The sequence below is a fragment of the Agelaius tricolor genome, unplaced genomic scaffold, assembly GCF_023055355.1.
Source record: "Agelaius tricolor isolate 1412-34295 unplaced genomic scaffold, bAgeTri1.0.p SCAF_5, whole genome shotgun sequence".
Lineage (NCBI taxonomy): Eukaryota > Metazoa > Chordata > Aves > Passeriformes > Icteridae > Agelaius > Agelaius tricolor.
The window spans coordinates 2,210,847-2,232,506 of record NW_027269265.1 but is presented as its reverse complement, the minus strand read 5'-3'; the positions used below and the strand labels follow the sequence as shown (position 1 = coordinate 2,232,506).

The 21,660-nt window shown below is 43.5% G+C and overlaps 1 protein-coding gene across 1 annotated transcript in view; it reads left to right on the top strand.

Moving 5' to 3' along the window:
• The first annotated feature begins 3,674 nt into the window (after window positions 1-3,674).
• Window positions 3,675-21,660, top strand: part of MAP4K5 (mitogen-activated protein kinase kinase kinase kinase 5) — a 66,148-nt gene continuing 48,162 nt past the window's right edge. Inside the window, exon 1 of the mRNA XM_071426086.1 lies at window positions 3,675-4,327. Within this exon, the coding sequence (XP_071282187.1) occupies window positions 4,220-4,327 (108 nt within the window). The 5' untranslated portion in view covers window positions 3,675-4,219. The remainder of the gene's footprint in view (window positions 4,328-21,660) is intronic.

Sequence of the window (21,660 nt, the reverse complement as noted above, 5' to 3'; positions counted from 1 at the left end):
CTCTTCCTTCCGTGAAAAACAAATCCTTGCACACAGGCCTGGGCTGTGTCTCGTTCACTTCTCCTGCTCCTGCAAGGGACAAAAGGCTTTTCTCTCCCTGCAGTGTCTTTTCTCTCTTCCCACAGCATCTCAGCACAACCCCTGGAGAGATCCTTAGTCTATGGCAGACTGATGTTTCCTTGAGCACGTGAATTCCCAAGCTGGACATAAGAAACATCCAACAGGCCTGGATTTCTCCTCCTTCTCTTGCCCTTGGCTGTGTTCTCTCCATCCATCTTGCCAGGACTTCTCTCTCTTTCTGCTCTTTATTTTTTTCCAGGAAATTTTTGTACTTGTCATCACGTGCCCACATCTGCTGCCATCCCAATTGTCCCCCAAAGGGCCATTCCAGAAACAAGAAACATTCAGGATCTCACAAAATCCTCCCTATCCCTCTTATTCTGAATTCTGATAGCAGAGCAGGTAAAGCAGCACTGAAAGCTGCTAAAGGAATGCCAAGAAGCTTTAGGAGGTTCAGCATCCTGAACTAGACTCAGGGGTGGAAAATTGTCCACAGAAAGCCTGGGAATGGCTCCACTGCAGGCCCTTCACTTGTGGCCATGGGTGAAGCAAGTGTGTGTTCCACTGGGGAGGAAAACCAGCCTGAAAAACACAAACCACAAACTTAAAAAAAAAAAAATTCAAATCATAGGGAAGGGGCTGCAGCAGTTACGAATGCCTCCCACGTCAGCTTGTTAGACTGTATAAAAATTCAAGATATTTTAGTAGTCAGAAAAACCACCAGGATTGAAGTATTTTCACTGCTTTTAAAACCACCTTTATTGTCTAGTTCAGTCAGAAATTCCTCCAGCTCTGCAGCCACCGTTACCTGGTGCTCCTCGGTGTCTCGTGGCTGTTCTCCCTCCTCAGACTGCAGCACAAACAGATCCCATTCTCCAAACCCACAGAATGCCTTATGTAAAACCACTTAACATTCCTTCTAGGGCTGCGACCTGTTCAGATGGAAGATGCTGCATAAAAGCACATTCCTGAACACGCTTGACCAGAAAGGCAGCGTGGTCTGGGGTGGAAAATGCAGTGTGTGCTCAGGAGCATGGGCCTGCCAGGGCACAGGGTCCGTGCCTTGCACTGAAAACTCATTAGAATCATTAATTAAGTCATTAAGGTTGGAAAAGCCCTCTCAGACCATTGAGCCCAAGCCTTAACTCAGCACTGCCATGGTCATTACTGACTCATGTCCCCAAGTGCCACCTTCACACTGCTCTTGTCACCCTCCAGGGATGGTCTCCACCACTGCTCTGGGCAAACAATGCCTGCCCACCCTTTCCCTGAAGAGATTTTCCCTAATATCCAACCTCAGCCTCTCCTGGCACAATTTCAGGCAGTTTCCTCATTTTCCTAATCATGAAATGGTAACAATAATCCAGTCCCAGTGCTGCTTTTATCTATGGACACCTCCCAGATGTTCTTCCAGCAGGGAACGGAGCTGGGAAAGGTGAATTAAAGCTCAGAACATGAGATGGGCTCTGAGAGCTCACTCTCCACCACTGACAAGATGGGATGAGAAACTTCCCCTCCAGGTGGGAAGTGAAACTTAACCCAGCAAGGGCTAAATACAGCAGCTTTTGCAGTGAATTGCAGCCTCTCAGATCTGACAGGTGTCCTAGGAGGCCAAGTCTTAATGCACCATCTGCCACTGGAAAATGAAATGTCCTTTTTGCTGTACTGTTACCCCATGGCTTGTCAGGAGCAGCAAGTCAGCAGAGTGAAAAGCATCAGCTGAGGAAGGGGAAAGAAAAAGGACACAAACAGCTCCCTATTGGGAGCACAGGAAGCTGATTTATGAGGGGAAAGGTAATTGCTTTGTTAAAAATCACTTGAGGAAATACAGCTCTCTGAAGGGTAAATAGTTCCTTGTTTGTTGGGGGTTCAGGAAAACTTAGGTATTTATGTTGGAAAGGACGTACAGGATGCAGAAGGCTTGGAGAGTACAAGGGGAAATTAAATGGGAATCTCTTGAAGCGAGCAGCCCTGAGCTCTCCTGTTTCTGGGAGGTGGGGCAGGTTACATTTTGCAGCCCAAATGAGCCCATAAATAAATCCCAATAAACCCAAAGGCCACTATGCAATTCCCAGGAGTCTGCACACCATGCCTTTGAGTTTAACCTAAAGCACCACAGATCCTAATGAAGTCTGCTGTGGAGCCTGTGGTCTGAAGGAAAATCTTATGCAATCCACACCACTCTGTCAGGTACTACTTGTGGGATTTCTAAATGTAAGAGCAAGTTCAAAGCCCAGACTCCATTTAAAACCCAAGATCAGTGCTTGGCTACGTTGTCATTAGACTATATTGGGCCTGCCTGGGCTGTGTGGCTGCCAAAGAAGCAGAAATCTGTTGTGAAATAAGCAATCCTGGACACCAGAGACTCCTACATCTGGCATCCATTTGAATTTTTTCTACCTAACTTCTGCAGACGTATTTCCTGCTCTGAGTATGTGGTAGTTTTGACGCCTAGAAAATCACACCTCCTTTCAGGCTCTAATGATTCTCCTTGCAGCAAGTGCTACTGCAAATTCCAGCATTCCTCTACTCCCTATCCCCACCTTTGGGCTTCTTAAATTGTTCAGCATTCATTTCAGAGACCATGGGTGAGCTTTGCCCAGAATTTCAGCTGCTTTGCTGAAAATAATTGAGAAAGGCAGTTATAAATGCTTTCCACTTTGCAGGTTCACAGAAGCTTTTTTTGACTTATGGAGCCCAGGGAGACAAGTCCCAACAAGTCTGAGGTAATTCTGGTGTGACTTTCATTGCACTGGTTACCCACAAAGATAAATGCCACCTGACTAGCCCATGAGAAGGATTACATGATGTGGCTGCAAGGCTGCAATCCAGATCAGTCCTACATCCTCCACATGTTCCTCCTCCTTTTCCTTCTCAAGTCTCTTGGGAAGTATCCCAGCCTCTGGTGTGAAAGATGGAAAGCTCAGCCTGGTGTTTGGTATAAGCAGCTATATGGATTGAGATATATATAAAATATAGGAGGTGTAGCCAACTTGGGGGCTTTTTTCCTGCCTCAAACCAATGGGTACAGGCTGAAAGCCCTGCCCGTACCTGCACTTCTCCCTGTCGGAACAGGGTCAGAAGAGGCACAAAAATGCTCCAAGGGCTGGAGCCCCTCTGCTCCAGGCTGGGAGAGCTGGGAATGCTCCCCTGGAGAGGAGAAGGCTCCAGGGAGAGCTCAGAGCCCCTGGCAGGGCCTGAAGGGGCTCCAGGAGAGCTGGAGAGGGGCTGAGGACAAGGGATGGAGGGACAGGAGCCAGGGAATGGCTTTAAGCTGGGAAAGGGAAGATTTTAGTTGGATATTGGCAAGAAATCCTTGGCTGTGAGGGTAAGGCCCTGGCTCAGAGGAGCTGTGGCTGCCCCTGGATCCCTGCAAGTGTCCCAGGCCAGGTTGGACACTGGGGCTTGGAGCACCCTGGTCTAGTGAAAGGTGTCCCTGCCGTGGCAGGGGTGGGAATGGATGGAATTTAAGCTACCTCCCAACCAAAACCACGCTGGGGTTCCATAAGCCGTCGGGCCGCGGGGCGGGCAGCGCCCCGTAACAGCCCCTCGGCAGCGGTTCCCGGAGCGGCGCCGGGCAGGAGCGGAGCGGGGCCGAGCCTGCAGCGGGGCCGAGCCTGAAGCGGGGCTGGGCCGGGCTCGGAGCGGGGCCGGGCTCGGAGCGGGGCCCGCGTTGGCCGCGCCGGGGCGCTGCGGCGGCGCGGAGGCGCTGCCGGCCCGTCCCGTCCCGTCCCGAGCCGAGCGAACCCGGCCCGGCTCGACCGCGGAAGGAGAACGAGAAGGAGGAGGAGGAGGAAAAGGAGGAGGAGGCGGCGGTGGTGGTGCTCCCCCCTCCGTCCGTCCCTCCCTCCCTCCCTCCCCGGCGGGACAAAGGGCTGCGGCGCGCAGGTAGGAGCCGGCCCGGCCTGGCCGCCCCGGCGGACGGGCCGCAGCGCCGGCGGCACCGGAGCTCCCTCCCCGCCCGGCCTCGCTCCCCGCCCGCCCCGGCTCTTCCTGGTTGCCCCGAGGAGCCCCGGGAGCCGCGGAGGGCGCGGCCGCCCGCCCGCCTTTGTCTGGGCCGCCCGGAGCCCCCCTGAGCCGCCGTTGCCGCCGCAGGAGCCATGGGCCGGGGGCCGCCGCGGTAGGAGCATCCCGGGGCCGGCGGGGACGCGGCGGGGACATGGAGCCGGCGGCGCGGGCCAGCGGCGATATCCTGAGGCGGAACCCGCAGCAGGACTACGAGCTGATCCAGAGGGTGGGGAGCGGCACCTACGGCGACGTGTACAAGGTGAGCCTCTGGCCAAGCCGGAGGATTCCCAATTGTGTGGGAAAGGATTGAATGTGAGGGAGGTGAGGCCCTGGCACGGGGTGCCCAGAGAGGCTGCGGCCATCCCCGCAAGTGTCCGAGGCCGGGTTGCACCGGGCTTGGAGCAGCCTGGGATGGTGAATGGTGTTCCTGCACATGGCTAAGGAGTTTGACTGAATGAGATCTTTAAGGTTCCTTCCAACCCAGACCATCCTGGGATTCTGTGGTGCTTGCAGCACCAGAGAAGGTTCTCTCTCTGCTGCCCTTCTTGGAGGTTTTATTGGTGAATATGGCAGGCGATTCTTCCCACGTTACTGCCCCGGGAGGTAGAGGATATCTCTTGGCTGTACCTGTTTGCAGAACGCATCCAGTTAAAGCACCTGATTAAAAGGGTGCCACTTTATCCCCGAGGTTAATAATAGCCCGTGAAAGGCAGAAGCAGATTAAAGCTCTTCAGAAGCTGGAACGGAGCTGCAGCACGAGGTAGAGTTAGTGCAGCACATCAAGTAGATGCTCTTGGAATGGTGCATACAAAAAGTGACCCTGTCCACGGCAGGGAGTTGGAACCGGGTGATCTTTTAGGTCCCTTCCAAGCCAAACCATTCCGGGATTCTGTAATTCCATATTGGTGCTCACATCAGCAGAACCACGGGTGTGGGGGACAGGAGGTGCAGGCAGTCGTGTGTTCTTCTCATATGAGCCCTGTCCTCCGAACCTCAGGGATGTTCCTCACAACCTCAGGGATGTTCCTCATACCTCAGAGATGTTCCTCATACCTCAGGGATGCTCAGCAGCTTTTAGGGCTGGGTGAATTATGAAGAAAGCCTCAAAAGTTTTCAACCTGTGCTTGGCAATGTGCGTGTTCAGCTGCACGGGGAGGGAGCTGTGGGATGTTTTCCTTTGTAGTGCTGTTGAGTGTGTTTAAAATAGACCTGACACAGCCAAGCGTGCAAGGGAAGGTGTGTTACTGTGCCACATGAAAGGCAGCAGTAATTGCTCCTGCTGGGGGAGGGCTCTTTGCTAATGTTCAAATTGAAGTTTTATGGATGGATCCTGTTCCCACCACCCCTTTGAAATGGTTACTTATGACCTCAGGGAGTTATTTTTAAAAGTTTTCATGGTGCATATTTACCTTCCTCTTTTGTTTTTTTTAATCCTGTAGTGCTGTGCACAGATCAGTCAGCTTCTTTCCTAGGGATTCTAGCACTAAATCCTTTAAAAGAACATTTCAACTGTCATAAATCTGGAACTCTGCCTACCTTGAGCTGCTTTGTTTGTGTGTGCCTGCCCAGTGCAGGGCAGCATGACAAGAAATAACCAGGCAGCACGACAAGAAATAACTAGTTGCATTGCAGGGAAGTGTTTTTGTGTCATCTCTTTGTGGAAAAAGAAATATTCTGCTTCTCATTATCCTGGTAATTAGTGGAGAGCTGTGCTGACATGTCATCCAGCTTCCGCTTCCGGAGCTGGGCTGGATGCATGGCTCTGCTCCGTGCCATGTAAACACATCCATCCCCTCCAAACAGAAAAACCACAGCCCTCTGCCCCCTCCTCCTCCTCTCCTTGGCTCCTGACAAACGCTCCTTCCACTCCTGAAACGCTTTCAGATAAGGAGCAAACCCAAACTTGCTCCTCGTGCAGCCTGGCAAATTTCAGTCCAAGCGTTTGGCAGGAGTTCCAGGCGCTGGTATGAGTCCGAAACGAGTATAAAGTTAATGAGTTGAAAGGAGTTTGAGAGGCTGCATTTGTTTCTAGGTCACTGGTTTGCTCTTTGTTTTTGTGAAGTCCTGCAGCAGGAACTGTATCAAGGGAATACTGAATCAGATGGCACTGCCTCTTATGACAAATATGCACAGCAAACTTACATTTTAAAGTCACTGATGTTATGGTAATTTTAAAAGTGAGGTAAACCTTTTTTTCTTGAAAGGACTTAATGTATAAACATTGTACTTTTATTTTTCTTAGCCCCTGGTAAGTCTCAGTGCAGATGGCACATCTTGTGCTGGCTGAGGGCTGTCGGAAGTGTTTATAAAATGAATTTATTAGCAAATATCCAAGTGTTTTTATGTTGCAGAGCTCAGGAAGGGTTTGCTAGAGAGGGCTCTTAAATTAAAATGGAATTTTCCCTTCACCTCTTCAAGTGGTTTCTCTGCTCCTTCACTAATAATGAGTCACCAGCGTCTCCAGCACAGTTGTTTTTGGGATGTCTAAGCCAGGCAGCCTCTCTGATTGTGGGACATCTGCCTCTTCCTCAGATGCTTTCTGGTGGTTGTGGTTAATGCTTTAAATTCTTCTTGGGGCATTTGGTTGCTTTTAGAGTAATTGGCTCTTTTTTGGATGGTGAAGGTGGAGGTTAAGCAAATATTTATCTTCACTGTTAGGTTACAGAAGAATATTTAAAGGCTTTTCCAAAATTCTCCTGCCCACTTTGCTTTTCATTACTACCATGGAAGCTTTAAACAGAGATGTGTTTTCTTAGTGTTTGTGGGGTTTATTTCTCTTGTCTGTCACATGGCACACAATGGCTGATTGTAGGATTGCTCCTAAGTGCTGGATTGTTGATGTTGTTTTAATATCTTTTTTCCCCAAAATGCATTTCAGGGCTGGGGAGAAACCATCTGTAAATAAACTCTTGTCTATTCACAGCCTGTGTAAATAGATCCAAGTTTGTGTCTAGCAGTCTTGGAGGTAATTTCCATTACAATCCTGACTTGTTAGTTGTCTCATCTGTGGTGGGAAAGCTTTTTTTTTTTCTTTTTAATAGAAGACATTAATATTAAACCATTGGAATAATTTATCCCTCACAGCATTGCACCAAGATACCTTGAATTACTGACTCGTGGAAGAGGTTGTAATAGCAAAGATGAGAACTGGAACTTAATAATGTGCTGTTTAAAAAACAGTATTTTTATGTCCCCAGTGTCACTCTAATCTGGCTTTCCTGGAAAGGTCTTCCCACCGTGGTCATAAAAATTAAAACCTCAAGGCAGTGTTTGAAAATGACATCCGTTTGTTCTGTTTGCATTCAGAAGTTCTGAAATGCATCTGTTTCATGCTGAAATAGTTGTTATGTGTGGTTAATGAAGAAACACATTTTTGACTGAGGTCTTGGAGCAGAAAATTTTAAAAAGCTGCTGGAGACTGTAAATGGAATTTAACCTCCAGCAGTGGGAAGTGGCTGGTCAGATCCCATCCCAGGTAAATCCCCAGTGTGGTTAGATGTTTGCCAGGATGGCTTTTCACACCAGCATGACCTGTGGGTGAACCTGCAGCTTTTCAGTAGGGCTTTGTAGTCCTAATTTGTTTAGGGCTGGGTTGATACCAAGGTCACACCATCAGCTGGATCATCACAAGTTCCTGCACTCCATGATATTTTCTGGAAGTACTTGGAATAGCAGAAGGCTGGGCTGTTTTGCTTAACTTGTGGAATTTGGTTGCATCACAGCATCCATCACAACATTGCTTGTGTGTAATTGTGGATCTTGGTGTCCTCAAGGGGCTTTGGAAAACAGGACTTGAATTCAGAGCATAATTTCCTGCTGCTCGTCCTTCCTGACAATCCTACATTTTCCTGTATGGATTTTTTATAGGAGTGTTTATTAATGGCTCTGAAGAGGTTTGCTGGAGAGATTTAGGGGGAATATTCAAGTGTCCAAGCCAGGTAGATGAGGCTTGGAGCAGCCTGGGATGGTGGAAGTGTCCCTGCCATGGCAGGGCTGGAATGGGATGGGATTTAAGGTCCCTCCCACCCCAAACCATTCCCAGGGCTCAGCTTTTTGTGTTTTTCATTCCAAGTGCCCCAAAGAGAGTTTGAACTGCTCCCTGCTTCTGCAGAGGGGAACAAAAGGGTGGTTGATGTAGCTGGGTGTAAATCCATCCTTGTTGAAGGCTGTTGTTTGGCAGCTGAGCTGGGATGAACAGCAGCATGTCTGTGCTCCCCGATGATCAAACATGACCTTGTGCAGCAATTCTAAAGCTAGCTTGTTTGGGCTTTTCCAAGCAGGATTGTGAGCAGTGCCACAGTGGCTTTCTTGAAGAGTAAGCACAAGGGACAAGGAATGCACCAAATTCGTGGCAGAAACTGCCTGTAAACAAGGGGCACGTTTTATATTGATGCCATGATCTTCTATTTCGTTATATTCATCATGAAAATTTCATTCTTTCTGTAGTCTCTCTTCTCTTGAGATTACTGTCATTATTTTTTTAATCTCCTGCACCAAATAAAGGCATCAGCTTAGAAGAAACCTGCAGTGTTTTCAACTCGAAACCTGCAGCATTTTGCCACTGATTGCTGCTGGAAAATAGTGAGCAATGAAATTGGATTGTGGCACACACAGACTTTTTGCTCAAATTCAATTTCAAACAAACAACAGAAAAGTTTGTTTTACTTTCTTTGTGTTTTCTTTTTTTCAAGGTTGCCATAAAAGTGGGACTCTGTCCAGTTTGAATCAGGTTTCAGCTCTGCTTGTGTGGTCACTGCCTTGTGTCTCAGAGCTCTGGATCCTAATTCCTGGTGCAGCCAAAGGCTGCAGAGAACCTGGATTTGATGTTTAGAAAATAATTCTCAATGTCATTCTAATCTCTCAGATAATGAAAATTTATCTGTTTTTTTTTATCAGTGTTTTACTGCTTAAGTCAACAGGTTAAGAACAGAGTACTAAAGCTTTTTTTTGATACCAGAGAACAGTTATGGCTGTGACAGCTTTTAATCTCATATTCCCAACTTTCATACCAACATGTTTTGGCAGCTGCAGGCCAATTGGATTTGGCCATCCCTGACTCAGCACTGCTGTCCCTGGTGAATATCTGTTGCTTCCACATATAAATGACCATAAAACATCTGTCATGTGGGGGATTCCACTCTTGCCCTGCAGATCAAAGCCCTCTGGTCAGCAGTGTTTGCTGTAGCTATGCCTGTACTCTGTGTGCTCTTTTTTTCCATGGAAATGGTGTTTGGAATGACATCAAACCAGGGCTCTTGAGCTCTTTCTCACTGCTGTGGAGTTCCTCTTCTGGGGAATGGCACGCTTTTCTTTTAGGATGCAGTCAGTAGGATTTCTCCTTTGGAAATAAGGTGCTCTGTGGCTTGTTGGCACCCTCTGTGAGGATATTCAGCAGTGGAAGGTGAAAACTTTGGGTTTCCATTTGAAATGTTTGTAATAGTTTCTCTTATTAAGGATTTGGTCTTTGATGTGGGATGTTCCAAGCTGTTTGGCTTTAAATATTATATCCTGTCACTCATGTTTCTGTTTAGCAGGAACTGTAGTGACAGGACAAGGAGTAATGGGTTTGAAGTGAAAGAAGGGAAATTAAGGTTGGATATTCAGAAGGAATTCTTGGCTGGGAGGGTGGGAGGCCCTGGCACAGGGTGCTCAGAGAAGCTGGGGCTGCCCCTGGAAGTGTCCAAGGCCTGGTTGGACGGGGTTTGGAGCACCTGGGACAGTGGAAGGTGTCCCTGCCATGGCAGGGATGGAACTGGATGATCTTTAATGCCCCTTCCAACCCAAACCATTCTGGAATTCTTGGTGTTAATGGGAAGTTACATGGTGGGAGTGCTGTTTCCCCTATGGTTATTTCTCCCTGGCTCTTACTTTGAGGAGCCAGGCACTCTCCAAAATCTTAAAAATGGAGGAGGTGGTGGAGTCCCCATGCCTGGGTGTGTTTAACAAAGCCTGGATGTGGCACTGGGGGCCAGGGTTGAGTTGAGCTGTTGGGGCTGGGTTGGACTCCATGATCTTGAAGGCCTCTCCCAACCCAGTGGTTCTGTGAATTCTGTGAATAAAATCGAATTTCCTCTCAATGTGAGATGTCCATTAAGAGGAAGCAAACAGTGCAGGTCACACAGCACTCACCCCCAACAGCAGAGACCTGAGAGGGAAGAACAGATCAAAGCTGAGAACATTTGCCTGCCAGGATCTCCTTCCTTCCTCTCTGTCTCCAGAAGATGCAGTGGTCAGGTTCAATGCCAGCATTTGGATAACCTGGAAAGCCTCCAGCATTTCTGGGCTGTGTGTGAGCCCCAGTTCTGTCCCAGAGGTGTGTGGTGGAAGCTCACAGATCATCCCTGGCAGAGGGAGCAGCTCTTCCTGTCAGCGAGGCCGTGACGGAGTTTGGCAGCACGTTCTGCTGACAGCAGCAACTGTCCCTGCTCACTGCAGCTGGGAAAACAACCTTCCCTGCTACCTTTAGCTGCTTTGGCACCTGCTGCTTGCTTGGGAGGGAAGAGGAGAGGCAGCATCAGCCCAAGCTGACTGCAGTTCAGGGAGACATCTCCATATTCATGAAGTTGTTCTTCAGCTCAAGGCAATCTCCATGCCAGGTGGTTGGGGTTGCCAAGGCTTTTCACAAGGATGTGGAGTGATAAGATAAAAGGGAATGGCTTCACACTGGCAGAGGGCAGGGTTAGATGGGATATTGGGATTAAATTCTTGGCTGGGAGGGTGGCAGGCCCTGGCAGAGGCTGCCCAGAGAAGCTGTGGCTGCCCCTGGATCCCTGGAAGGCCAGGGCTGGATGGGGCTTGGAGCAAGCTGAGATAGGGGAAGGTGTCCCTGCCATGGCAGGGGGTGGAATTCCTTCCTAAATTCCCTCCCATCCCAAACCATTCTGGGACTTTGTCACATTTTGCCATTTCATTAAGTTGTCAGATTTTAGATTTTCCAAAGGAGCCAGAAGAGTTCTTCCCCAGTTTCTGAAGGATTTCTAGCAGTAAATCCCTGAGCAAGGTTTGGTGGACACAGCCACCTTTGATTTGGGGAGTTATGCTGGTCCCTGATCCATTCTGGATTTCCAATAAAAAAATCACATATGGAGGCTGGATAAACCCTTCCTTCCTAGATGCACAGAAATTTGTGAGTTTGGCACAGAGAGGTTTCTGTTCTGCTCTTCAGCTTTCTAAATTCTTACACCCAAGTGCTGGAGTGATTCATTTCATCCAGCACAGTGGATATGTCTGCAAGGCCCTCCTCAGCCAAAACTTACCTTTTTCCATGATGGATGGAAAACTCTGTGAGGAGAAGCTGCAGCTTCACCTTTGTCTTTGAAGCTCTTGAGTGAAAGAGCACATGGGAGGCTGAGCCACAAAATTACTTCCAGGATTGTCCTATTCCAGTACTTTTCCTAATTCCTTATCCTTTGTGTTGCTCTATGTGTTTCCACTTAATTTATTCTCCCAAAGATAGCAAAAATATTGTACAAATACAGTCATGGATACCCTCAGAGCACACAGTGCTGGTGTCCAAAACTGCTGGGTTTATTGATCCTTCAAAATGGCATCTTTAATGCCAGATTTAATATCTTGGCACATTGGAATTACTCCTCCCCCAAGTGTATTTTTGTGTCTTCTGCATGAATATCGTGTCTAGGAGGTTCATGTTTTCATAGAGATGAGGAAGATTTGGCTGGAGAAAGAATGTCTGAAAAAAGAAAGCTGAATGAACCATATTTTCAGCTCAGTGGGAAAAAGCTGGATTTGTAGTGTCTTTGAAATGTGAATTTTGAGATGTTCCAGAAAGGCAAGTGCTGTTTTTCTTCTGAGTGAAGAGGTTATTGTTGTATTGATAAGAAATCATTCTTAAGGGATTTTTTTAAATAGCTTTGTCTTGTGCAGCATTAAAGGCATAGCTTCTTACATTTGAGGGGATGATCCACCCCAAAAAGCTGCATTTGTGATTATTCACCCCAAAAAAGCTCTATTTGTGAGGATCCACCCCAAAAAGCTGCATTTGTGATTATTCACCCCAAAAAAGCTCTATTTGTGAGGATCCACCTCAAAAAGCTGCATTTGTGATTATTCACCCAAAAAAAGCTCTTATTTGTGAGGATCCACCCCAAAAAGCTGCATTTGTGATTATCCACCCCAAAACCCAGTATTTTTGCCCTGTTCTCAGCTGTGTGGGTGATTTTTTTGCTGATCATTGCTGTTGAAGCAATAAAGAATTGAATTTGTGTGCCTTAACTTGCTGTTTAATGTACAGACATGCAAGATCAGAGCTGAGTTATAAACACCAGGCTCCCAAAAAATGTTTGGGGGATTTAGTCATTAATCCCAAGGGAAGATAAATGGTAAAGTCTCTTGCACAGGCACTGAGGTGTAAACATGGTAGGTAGAAAGAATAAAAGTGGGGCAGTTCCATCTTTTATGGATGTATTTTCTCTTGATAGAAGTAAAAGAATTAAAATTTGACAGAAGCAGCGCCTGAGGGGTGCTCATTGCTCTCAGGGATAGAACAGCTTCAGGTATTTGTGTTTTATTTATGAGGGGTTGGGAAACAAGAGCAGCTGAAATTTTGAAGCATTTGGTCTGCAGTGAGTAAAGTTCAAGAATTTGATGTGTTCCTTGTAAATATTCACAGCCCTGACCTCAGACAGTCCCCAGGATGAGCAGTTTCTGATAAAACCATTTTGTTTTCTCAGGCATGTGTGTGATTAAATTTAAAGCACTGGTTGGGCTCTCATCTCTGCTTCTTGGTTAATTATGAAGAGGTAGAAATAACTTCTGGATTAACACAGGGCCCTCTAAAGTCTGCCAGTTCAGACAGTTCCTGTCCTGAGAGTCTTGTTTTGAAATTTGGCTCACAGTGTCCAACAGGACCAAGGGATTTCTGGATCAGGATAGGATAAGGAGATCTCCAGTTTTGGTTCCATGATCCATCAGGCCTGCCCAGGGCACATGAACGTGGATTTTTCCTTTTTCTCATTCCGTGGGTGTTGAGGTTTGTGTAACTCCTGCAGTGGGGTGTCTGGGGCACACAGACTGTGCTGGCTGCAGGAGGAGGAGGAGGATGAGGAGGCTTTGCTCCATGGCAGCATCCTGTGAAATTCCCCATCCCTGGAGCCTTCAGGGCCAGGCTGGACAGAGCTTGGAGCAGCCTTGCAGGGGAAATGTCCCCGCTCCCAGCACGAGGGGCTCTTTGCTGATCACCCCAAACCTTTCCTTGACTTTTTAAAGGTGCTGTTGGCTGATCCACCCCAAACCATTCCTTGACTTTTTAAAGGCGCTCTTTGCTGATCACCCCAAACCTTTCCTTGACTTTTTAAAGGTGCTCTTTGCTGATCCACCCAAACCTTTCCTTGACTTTTTAAAGGTGCTCTTTGCTGATCACCCCAAACCTTTCCTTGACTTTTTAAAGGTGCTCTTTGCTGATCCACCCCAAACCTTTCCTTGACTTTTTAAAGGCGCTGTTTGCTGATCACCCCAAACCTTTCCTTGACTTTTTAAAGGTGCTCTTTGCTGATCACCCCAAACCTTTCCTTGACTTTTTAAAGGTGCTCTTTGCTGATCACCCCAAACCATTCCTTGACTTTTTAAAGGTGCTCTTTGCTGATCACCCCAAACCATTCCTTGACTTTTTAAAGGTGCTCTTTGCTGATCACCCCAAACCTTTCCTTGACTTTTTAAAGGTGCTCTTTGCTGATCACCCCAAACCATTCCTTGACTTTTTAAAGGTGCTCTTTGCTGATCACCCCAAACCATTCCTTGACTTTTTAAAGGTGCTGTTGGCTGATCCACCCCAAACCATTCCTTGACTTTTTAAACAACTTTCCCTGAGAGCTTTGTTGTGCCTCCTCGAGGGGAGCTGAGGCAGAATTTGGGGAGCAGGGAGGCAGCCAGGCTGTGCAGAGCCTGCACCACGATTTCCTCTGGCTCTCTCCAGAACATTCCTTCTGCTGGCTGCCTGGGGAAGGCTGCTCCTTGGAAAATGCACACAGCTGCTGCAGGGAGACACAAAACTTTTAGCTTGTTTCATAGATATTACTATATTCTAAAACATTCCACTCTTAAGTTTTCTACTATGTGATTTTTAAAATTAATTTTAATGTCATTTTTTTATTCATTTATATATTTTATTTTTATATATTTTTATATATTTTTATTTTTATTTGTTTCATTTATTTTATTATTTCTTTTATTATTTGCTTGTTCTATTATTATTTTATTATTATAATGTTATATTATTTTTATATTTACATATTACTTATATATATTTATATTTTATGTTTATTTATAAACTTAATATATTTTATATATTTATTTATAAGCATATATATTTATTTATAAATATATAAATTATATTAATCTATATTAAATATATAAATATATTAATTAAAATAAAATATATTAATTTATATTAATAAATATATAAATATATAAAATATATTAATTTATAGTAAATATATAAATATATAAAAATTTATATATAAATTTATTTATAAATTTAATATAGTATATACAATTTATATGTTTAATATATTTATTTTATACATTTGTATATTATTATTTATTTTATTATTATATTACTTTATATATTTATATATTATTTATATATACTATATTTCTATTTATATGCTTATTGATAAATGTGATATATATTTTATATATAAATTTAATATATATGTAATTTTATATATTTAATATTTTTATATATTATATATTTGTGTATATATTATATATTTATATATATTATATATATTTATATATTTATATATGATATATAATACAGATAATATATTTATTAAATAATATATATTAAATATATATAAATATATATTTATTTATATTTTTATATTTATATATTGTTATTTATTTTATTATGTAGTTTTATCCAAACTACACACCCATAATCCCAGTTCTGTTAACCAATTTTGGAAGATTTTTCTACAGCCTCAGGTCAATGCAGTGTTCTCTTGGGGGGTCAGTGCCTGGCAGCACAGAAAATCTGAAATTCTCAGGAATTTTAGGAATTTTAGGAGAGGATTCCATTCCCTGGGGATGGGAGCAGGGGGAGAGCCTGGCATGGAGGGGTGGCCTTGAGGGCCCCCCCATGTGTTGGAGTTCTCAGAGCTTTGGTCCTGTAAACCAAAATTTAGAACTAAACACAAGATTTGATCTTAGAAAAAGCTTCCAAACTGAAGTACTAAAAGCAAGAATATAGATTTATAGTTTAAACCAGAAACATGTTAAATGAAGTTTAAAGTTTTAGAGTTTAAGATATAAAAAAATAAAAGTCGTTAAAAATTAAACAAGGAGTTTAGAATACAGTACTATAAATCTGTGTGTCATAACATGATTAACTGAGAAAATTTACACTACAACATCAATCCATAAAATGAAATATTTAAAGAGTAAATCAAAACATAAATATCCTTATCAACAGTGTTATATTAATCAATAAATCCTTTAAAAATATTATAACTAGGAATCTTACAACCTTCTAAACCAAACTATAAAAAGATGTAAACCAACCTCACCCTTCCTACCTATGTGGAAAATGAGAAAATAAACCACATCATCAATAAGAACTCAGAAATCCCATCTCTGACTCCTTCAAAACTCCTTCAAACATCCCCATACCCAGGTATGCAGCAAATACGAATTTAAGAACCTACAGAAACACAATAAAGAAAATAAAATCCATATAGACAAGAGAAATGAGGCAAGATGGAAAATGTTCTCAAGTGTGTTAAAATTTAAAAACAAACAAAAAAATTCTTTTAAAATTCCGCTTAAATCATCAGGCCAAAGTTACCAGAATTTTCTAATTATTTAATAACACATATTACTTGAGCAGCACAGTTTTGGTTCATCTTTCAAAGCAGAGTGAGGAAGTCTCTGGCCAAGTGCTTGAAATCAGGTGACTGATGTGAAACTGGTGCTCCATTGCTGCAGATGAAAATGCAGAAAAATATTCTAATTTTCATGTGCCACCTTGAAAGAGTCTTGCTTCCAGGGGACATCATTTGCATGAGTTAATTGGTTAAAATGAAGAAAAAATGATAGTAAAAAATCAGAGCAGGTTTTTTTTCCTCTGTTCTGGCTAAAAATAAAGTGAGAGGATGAGATAACTTGCAGGATTTTTCGGTTATCATCTGTAATGAAATGGCAGCAGATTTCCTCTCTGCTTCATCAGCACGAGTGCAAACCATATTTTATCTGTAACCTTTCTCATGTACCAGCACATTTAGAACTTGCATTTCTCCTCACTAAAAAACCTCCTGAAATGTCATTGCTGTTGATTCCTACAGAATTCCACCTTCTGATTCTTTTCTCCTGAATTAGAGAATTGCTGATCACTGTTTCACCCCTATAAAATGGAGACTGGAAATGAATCCTGGGGTTTATTTTAGTCCAAACAGCTGTTCCAGTATCAGAAAGAAGCATCAAATCTCACCCATCTCCCACCCCAAGGAGGTGACAATTGATACACTCCAGATGCAAAACAAAGCTCAATTGTAGAACAGAAAAAGAATCTTCCAACTCCTATTTTTAGCTGATTTTCCTTTAACTTCTTCAATTACACAACTTCTTTAATAATTCTGTTCTGGTCCCTGGTTTATTTAACAATAAAGAGTAAAAACACTGACCTGTTTTCTTCATCAAGGCAAATTTATGGCTTTTTAATTTTAATTTTAACTTTAATTAATTGAATTAATTATTTAATTCTTTTAAATTTCATTTTAATTTTGTAATTGTGAGTTCATCTCTGAGGAACTGAAATTTGAAGGAGGTGATTACTGGGCAACTTTGTTGTAGGTAGATTTTTCTACTTAAATCTACCTGAATCTCTCTAGATTCTATCAGATAAATAATGATAAGGAAAAGGAGTTGATGTGGATTTTTTACCTTTGGTTTGGAGGGTCTGAGATAACATTTGCAATCTCAAAATTCCTTTATTTTTCCCCTTTAAAATGCCAGTGGAGGCTCCTCAGTTTTGCCTTTCTGAGGGACACATCTCACTGGGGGTTAGGTCATATTTACAAAGCAGTAAAAAAATAACCTTTTTCTTTGGTAAAGAAATAAATGATGGTCTGAAATTCTTTAGGGTTTAATTATAAAAAAAGCAACCCATCTTTACCTTCAGAAATTTGTTTAGTCCCTGCCTGGAAAGCCAGATTATTTTTTTTTTTGGTAGGTTTTTTTTTTGTTTGGTTTGGGTCTTTTTTGTTTGTTTAGTTTTTGTTTTTTTTTTAGCTTTTTCTTTTTTTTAGGGTTTTTTTTTTGTCAGTAAAAGAAGACACGCAGATATTTTCTTTCAAATATTTTGGTTGTCACATCTCTTAGTTCTTTCATCTCTAAGGAATAAATAAATTCCCCTGCAGCTGATGAAATGGATCATCTTTTAATGTTACTTGGGTTTGTACTCCATAATACTGTGAGGGGTTTTTTGCTGTTGTGGTCTATGCATTCAACACAGGGATACAATAAAATTGTTTTACATTATTCTCCCTATCTTCTGGTGAATAAATCCTTTTAAAATCCATCTTGGTTTGTAGTTTAGTGTATTTGAAGGTATATTTTCTTTTTTTTCTCTCTCTTTTTTTCCCCTATTTTATACCCTGGCCTGTAAAGCTGTTGGGCATCTGTTCATTTTTGAGTCTATCAGCAGCTCCATGGGCATTCTTTGATTTTCATGATCTGATGTTCAAAAATGTTTATTATTCCCCAGGAAAGTGAGCTATTTCTAGGAGCTTTTCAAACCACTGCAATGCACACAGTTGTAACTTGAAAAGGTTCTTTTCTGGTTTGTTTTCTTCTCCAGCTGAGTCAAAATTGGGACCTTTTAAATTTTTTTTTTTTCCTCATGTGGTATTTGTTTGTATCTTTTGTGCTGCATTAGTTGCTAAATAATACTTTTGTGGTCAGGGTCTGTTTCTAGCTTTAGCTTTTCAGTTTTAGAAGGATGATGCCAAATATTTTGCAAAGGAGGATCTGCCAAGAAAATTTCATAGGAGAGCAACCAACCTCTGCTGGGAAGCACAGAGCTGACTTCTTTTGTTGGGTTTGTTTTTTCCCTCTAAATAAATGTTAAGTTGTGCATTGATCTTTGCTTTATTATTGTTATCTTTATTGCCCCAGGTCCTTCAGTAATTATTACCAGGGATGAGAATGAAATGTTTTTAGTGGCTACTGAACCCTACAAAACCTCCCTGCTTATACAAATCCTCAGCCTGGTTTTCTGGGGAATAAAGGGAGTGGGCCTCACATCATTAATGAGCTGTTAATCCCTTGCTGCTCGAGTTAATTGGCCTTGAGTAAGAAAGTGTCACAAGTCTCTCAGTGAAAGGTGGGTTCTCCTCCTCCCAATTTTCCCTACCACAGATAAACTATCTCAATTTCACCAAAAGTAAATCCATTTAAGCCTTGTTTGCATTCTAGGGTCAGTGGTGGGTTTGGGATTCAGGTTTTCATGTGGGATTTATTGAAATCCTGGCACTTGTGCATATTCTGGGTTCTGTCCTTTCAGCAGGAAGTGTGGAAATGTGGAAATAGGGAATGACAGCTGGGAATTCTTCATCCAGCCTCGTGCTGCTGCTTGTTCTGAGGGATGAGGACTGGCAGTACCCATCTGGAGAGCACCCACAAAATCAATATCTGTCCTCCTACAGCATTCAGCTCAGAGATCCAAAGTGATGGCTCTGTTGCAACTACAGAATAAACCAGCAAAATTAGCATGGAAATCTTCATTTTGGGTTTATCCCAAAAAGCTGTGCCTGCTGGTTGGAAGAGACCATTCTTTTTTAGTGTCTTGAATCTATAAAGTCTCTGTTTGGGAAATAATTTCTGAAAGCCTCTGTGCCTTCCACTACAAAGGAGTCTGGTACTGCTCTCTCCACCTCCAAAAATCCAGCTGGGAGATTTCAGGGGGAACAATTTCCTCTGCATCCTTCTGCTTCTTAAAAGACAAACAGCACTGAAAATGCAGAATGGTGTTCAGGTTTCTTTGTCCAGCAGCACAGGGCAGCCAGGTCTGCCCAGGTGTGAGCACAGCTGCAGGGAGGAGTGGAGAGTCCCCATGGGCAGGAAAGGCTCAGAAATTGGGGGTTCTTCAGCCTGGAGAAGAGAAGCTTTGGGGTGAATTAATTGTGGCCTTTCAGGACCTGAAGGAGCCAAGAAAAAGGATGGAGAGGCTTTGAGTGAGGGCCTGGAGTGACAGGACCCAGGGAATGGCTTCCCACTGCCACAGGCAGGGGTGGGTGGGGTGTTGGGAGGGAATTGTTCCCTGGGAGGCTCTGGAACTGCTCTGCCAGAGCAGCTGTGGCTGTCCCTGGATCCCTGCAGGTGTCCAAGGCCAGGCTGGAGTAACCTTGGATGGTGGGAGATGTCCCTGACCATGGCACGGGCTGGATCTGGACAATCTTTAAGGTCCCTTCCAACTCAAACCATTCAGGATTTTGTGATTCTATGCCATTGGTTCTGTCTGGCACAAATCAGCCTGTCCAGTAAGAAAATGTCCATTATCATTTGCCAGAGTTGTCCAATTTTTGGGTTTTTCTTAAGCTTTCCTCCTTGGTTCCAATTACATTTTTAATCCCTGCACAGACCTTCAGAGGTGAAAGGAAATGTTCAGTATCTGGTACAGAAACACTGTCAGCACCAAGCAGGAGGCATTTATCCAGTCTCACGCTCTGGTTGGGTTTTCTTGGCATGGGGCTGTTGGGGAATTTTAGCTTGATTTTGCTTATTTTGTTTTATACAAAAGAGGGGTTAAAGCCCCAAACCAAGAACTGCAGCTGTGGGGGTGGAATCTGTGGGTTGAATCCATTCCAAGGAGTCTTCTGAGGTGCTTTGGGGTGTGCTGGTCTTGGAGAGGAACCAGCACACTCCACTCACTCCAAAACTGGGAAACAGTGGTGGGAGCTGCTCTTTTGGGCTGGAGCCAGGGCAAGGTGGTTCTTCCCCTGCCACCGAGGTTTGGATCTGCTCTGAGCAGATCTGCCTTGGCTCTGGCCTCTCTGCTGGGGTTAACCTGCAGATCTTCAAGGGTTATTTATGTTTTAGACCTTTCAGAGAGTTTGGTTTCTTTTACAAAAGTTCTTTCTGAATGTACAGCACTGCAGAAAACTGTGTCTAGTGAAGGAAGGAAACTTTAACCTCACACAGTGCAGATTAACTCTTGCTGCTGTTAATTTGGGCTGGGGTTAACCTGCAGAATTTCAAGGATTTTTTAGTTTTTAGAGCTTTCAGAGTGTTTGGTTTCTTTTGCAAAACTACTTTCTGAATGTACAGCGCTGCAGAAAACTGCTGTATCCTCTTGTGAGCTAAGGCAACTTTAGCTCATGTAGTGCAGATTAACTCTTGTTGCTGTTAATTTGGGCTGGGGTTAACCTGCAGATTTTCAAGTTTGGGGTTTTTTAGAGCTTTCAGAGAGTTTGGATTCTTTTGCAAAAGTTCTTTCTGAATGTACAATACTGCAGGAAACTGTGATGTCCTCTTGTGAAAGAAGGCAATTTTAGCTCACACAGTGCAGATTAACTCTTGTTGCTGTTTATTTGGGCTGGGGTTAACCTGCAGATTTTCAAGTTTGGGGTTTTTTTACAGCTTTCAGAGAGTTTGGATTCTTTTGCAAAACTACTTTCAGAATGTACAGTACTGCAGGAAACTGTGATGTCCTCTAGTGAAAGAAGGCAACTTTTACCTCACATAGTGCAGATTAATTTTTGCTGCTGTCTATTTGGGCTGGGGTTAACCTGCAGAATTTCAAGTTTGGGGTTTTTTAGAGCTTTCAGAGAGTTTGGATTCTTTTACAAAACTACTTTCAGAATGTACAGTACTGCAGGAAACTGTGATGTCCTCTAGTGAAAGAAGGCAACTTTAAGCTCACACAGTGCAGATTAACTCTTGTTGCTGTTAATTTGGGCTGGGGTTAACCTGCAGATTTTCAAGATTTATTGTTTTAGACCTTTCAGAGTGTTTGGTTTCTTTTACAAAAGTTCTTTCTGAATGTACAGCGCTGCAGGAAACTGTGATGTCCTCTTGTGAAGGAAGGCAATTTTAGCTCACAGTGCAGATTAACTCTTGCTGCTGTTTATTTGGGCTGGGGTTAACCTGCAGATTTTCAAGGATTTTTTAGTTTTTAGAGCTTTCAGAGTGTTTGGTTTCTTTTGCAAAACTACTTTCTGAATGTACAGCGCTGCAGAAAACTGATGTCCTCTAGTGAAGGAAGGAAACTTTTACCTCCCACAGTGCAGATTAACTCTTGCTGCTGTTTATTTGGGGTGGGGTTAACCTGCAGATTTTCAAGGATTATTTTTTTTTAGACCTTTCAGAGAGTTTGGTTTCTTTTGCAAAAGTTCTTTCTGAATGTACAGCGCTGCAGGAAACCGTGATGTCCTCTTGTGAAGGAAGGCAATTTTAGCTCACACAGTGCAGATTAACTCTTGTTGCTGTTTATTTGGCCTTTCTGAGTAATTTTCTGGCTTCAGCTGACATTTTAAGAATCCTCAATTCTACATTTGAGGTGTTAAACTGAACTGGTAAAGAGATTGTGTTTGAGAAGAGCAAACATCTCCTTTCCAGTCATTAAGAGTATGTTGCTGA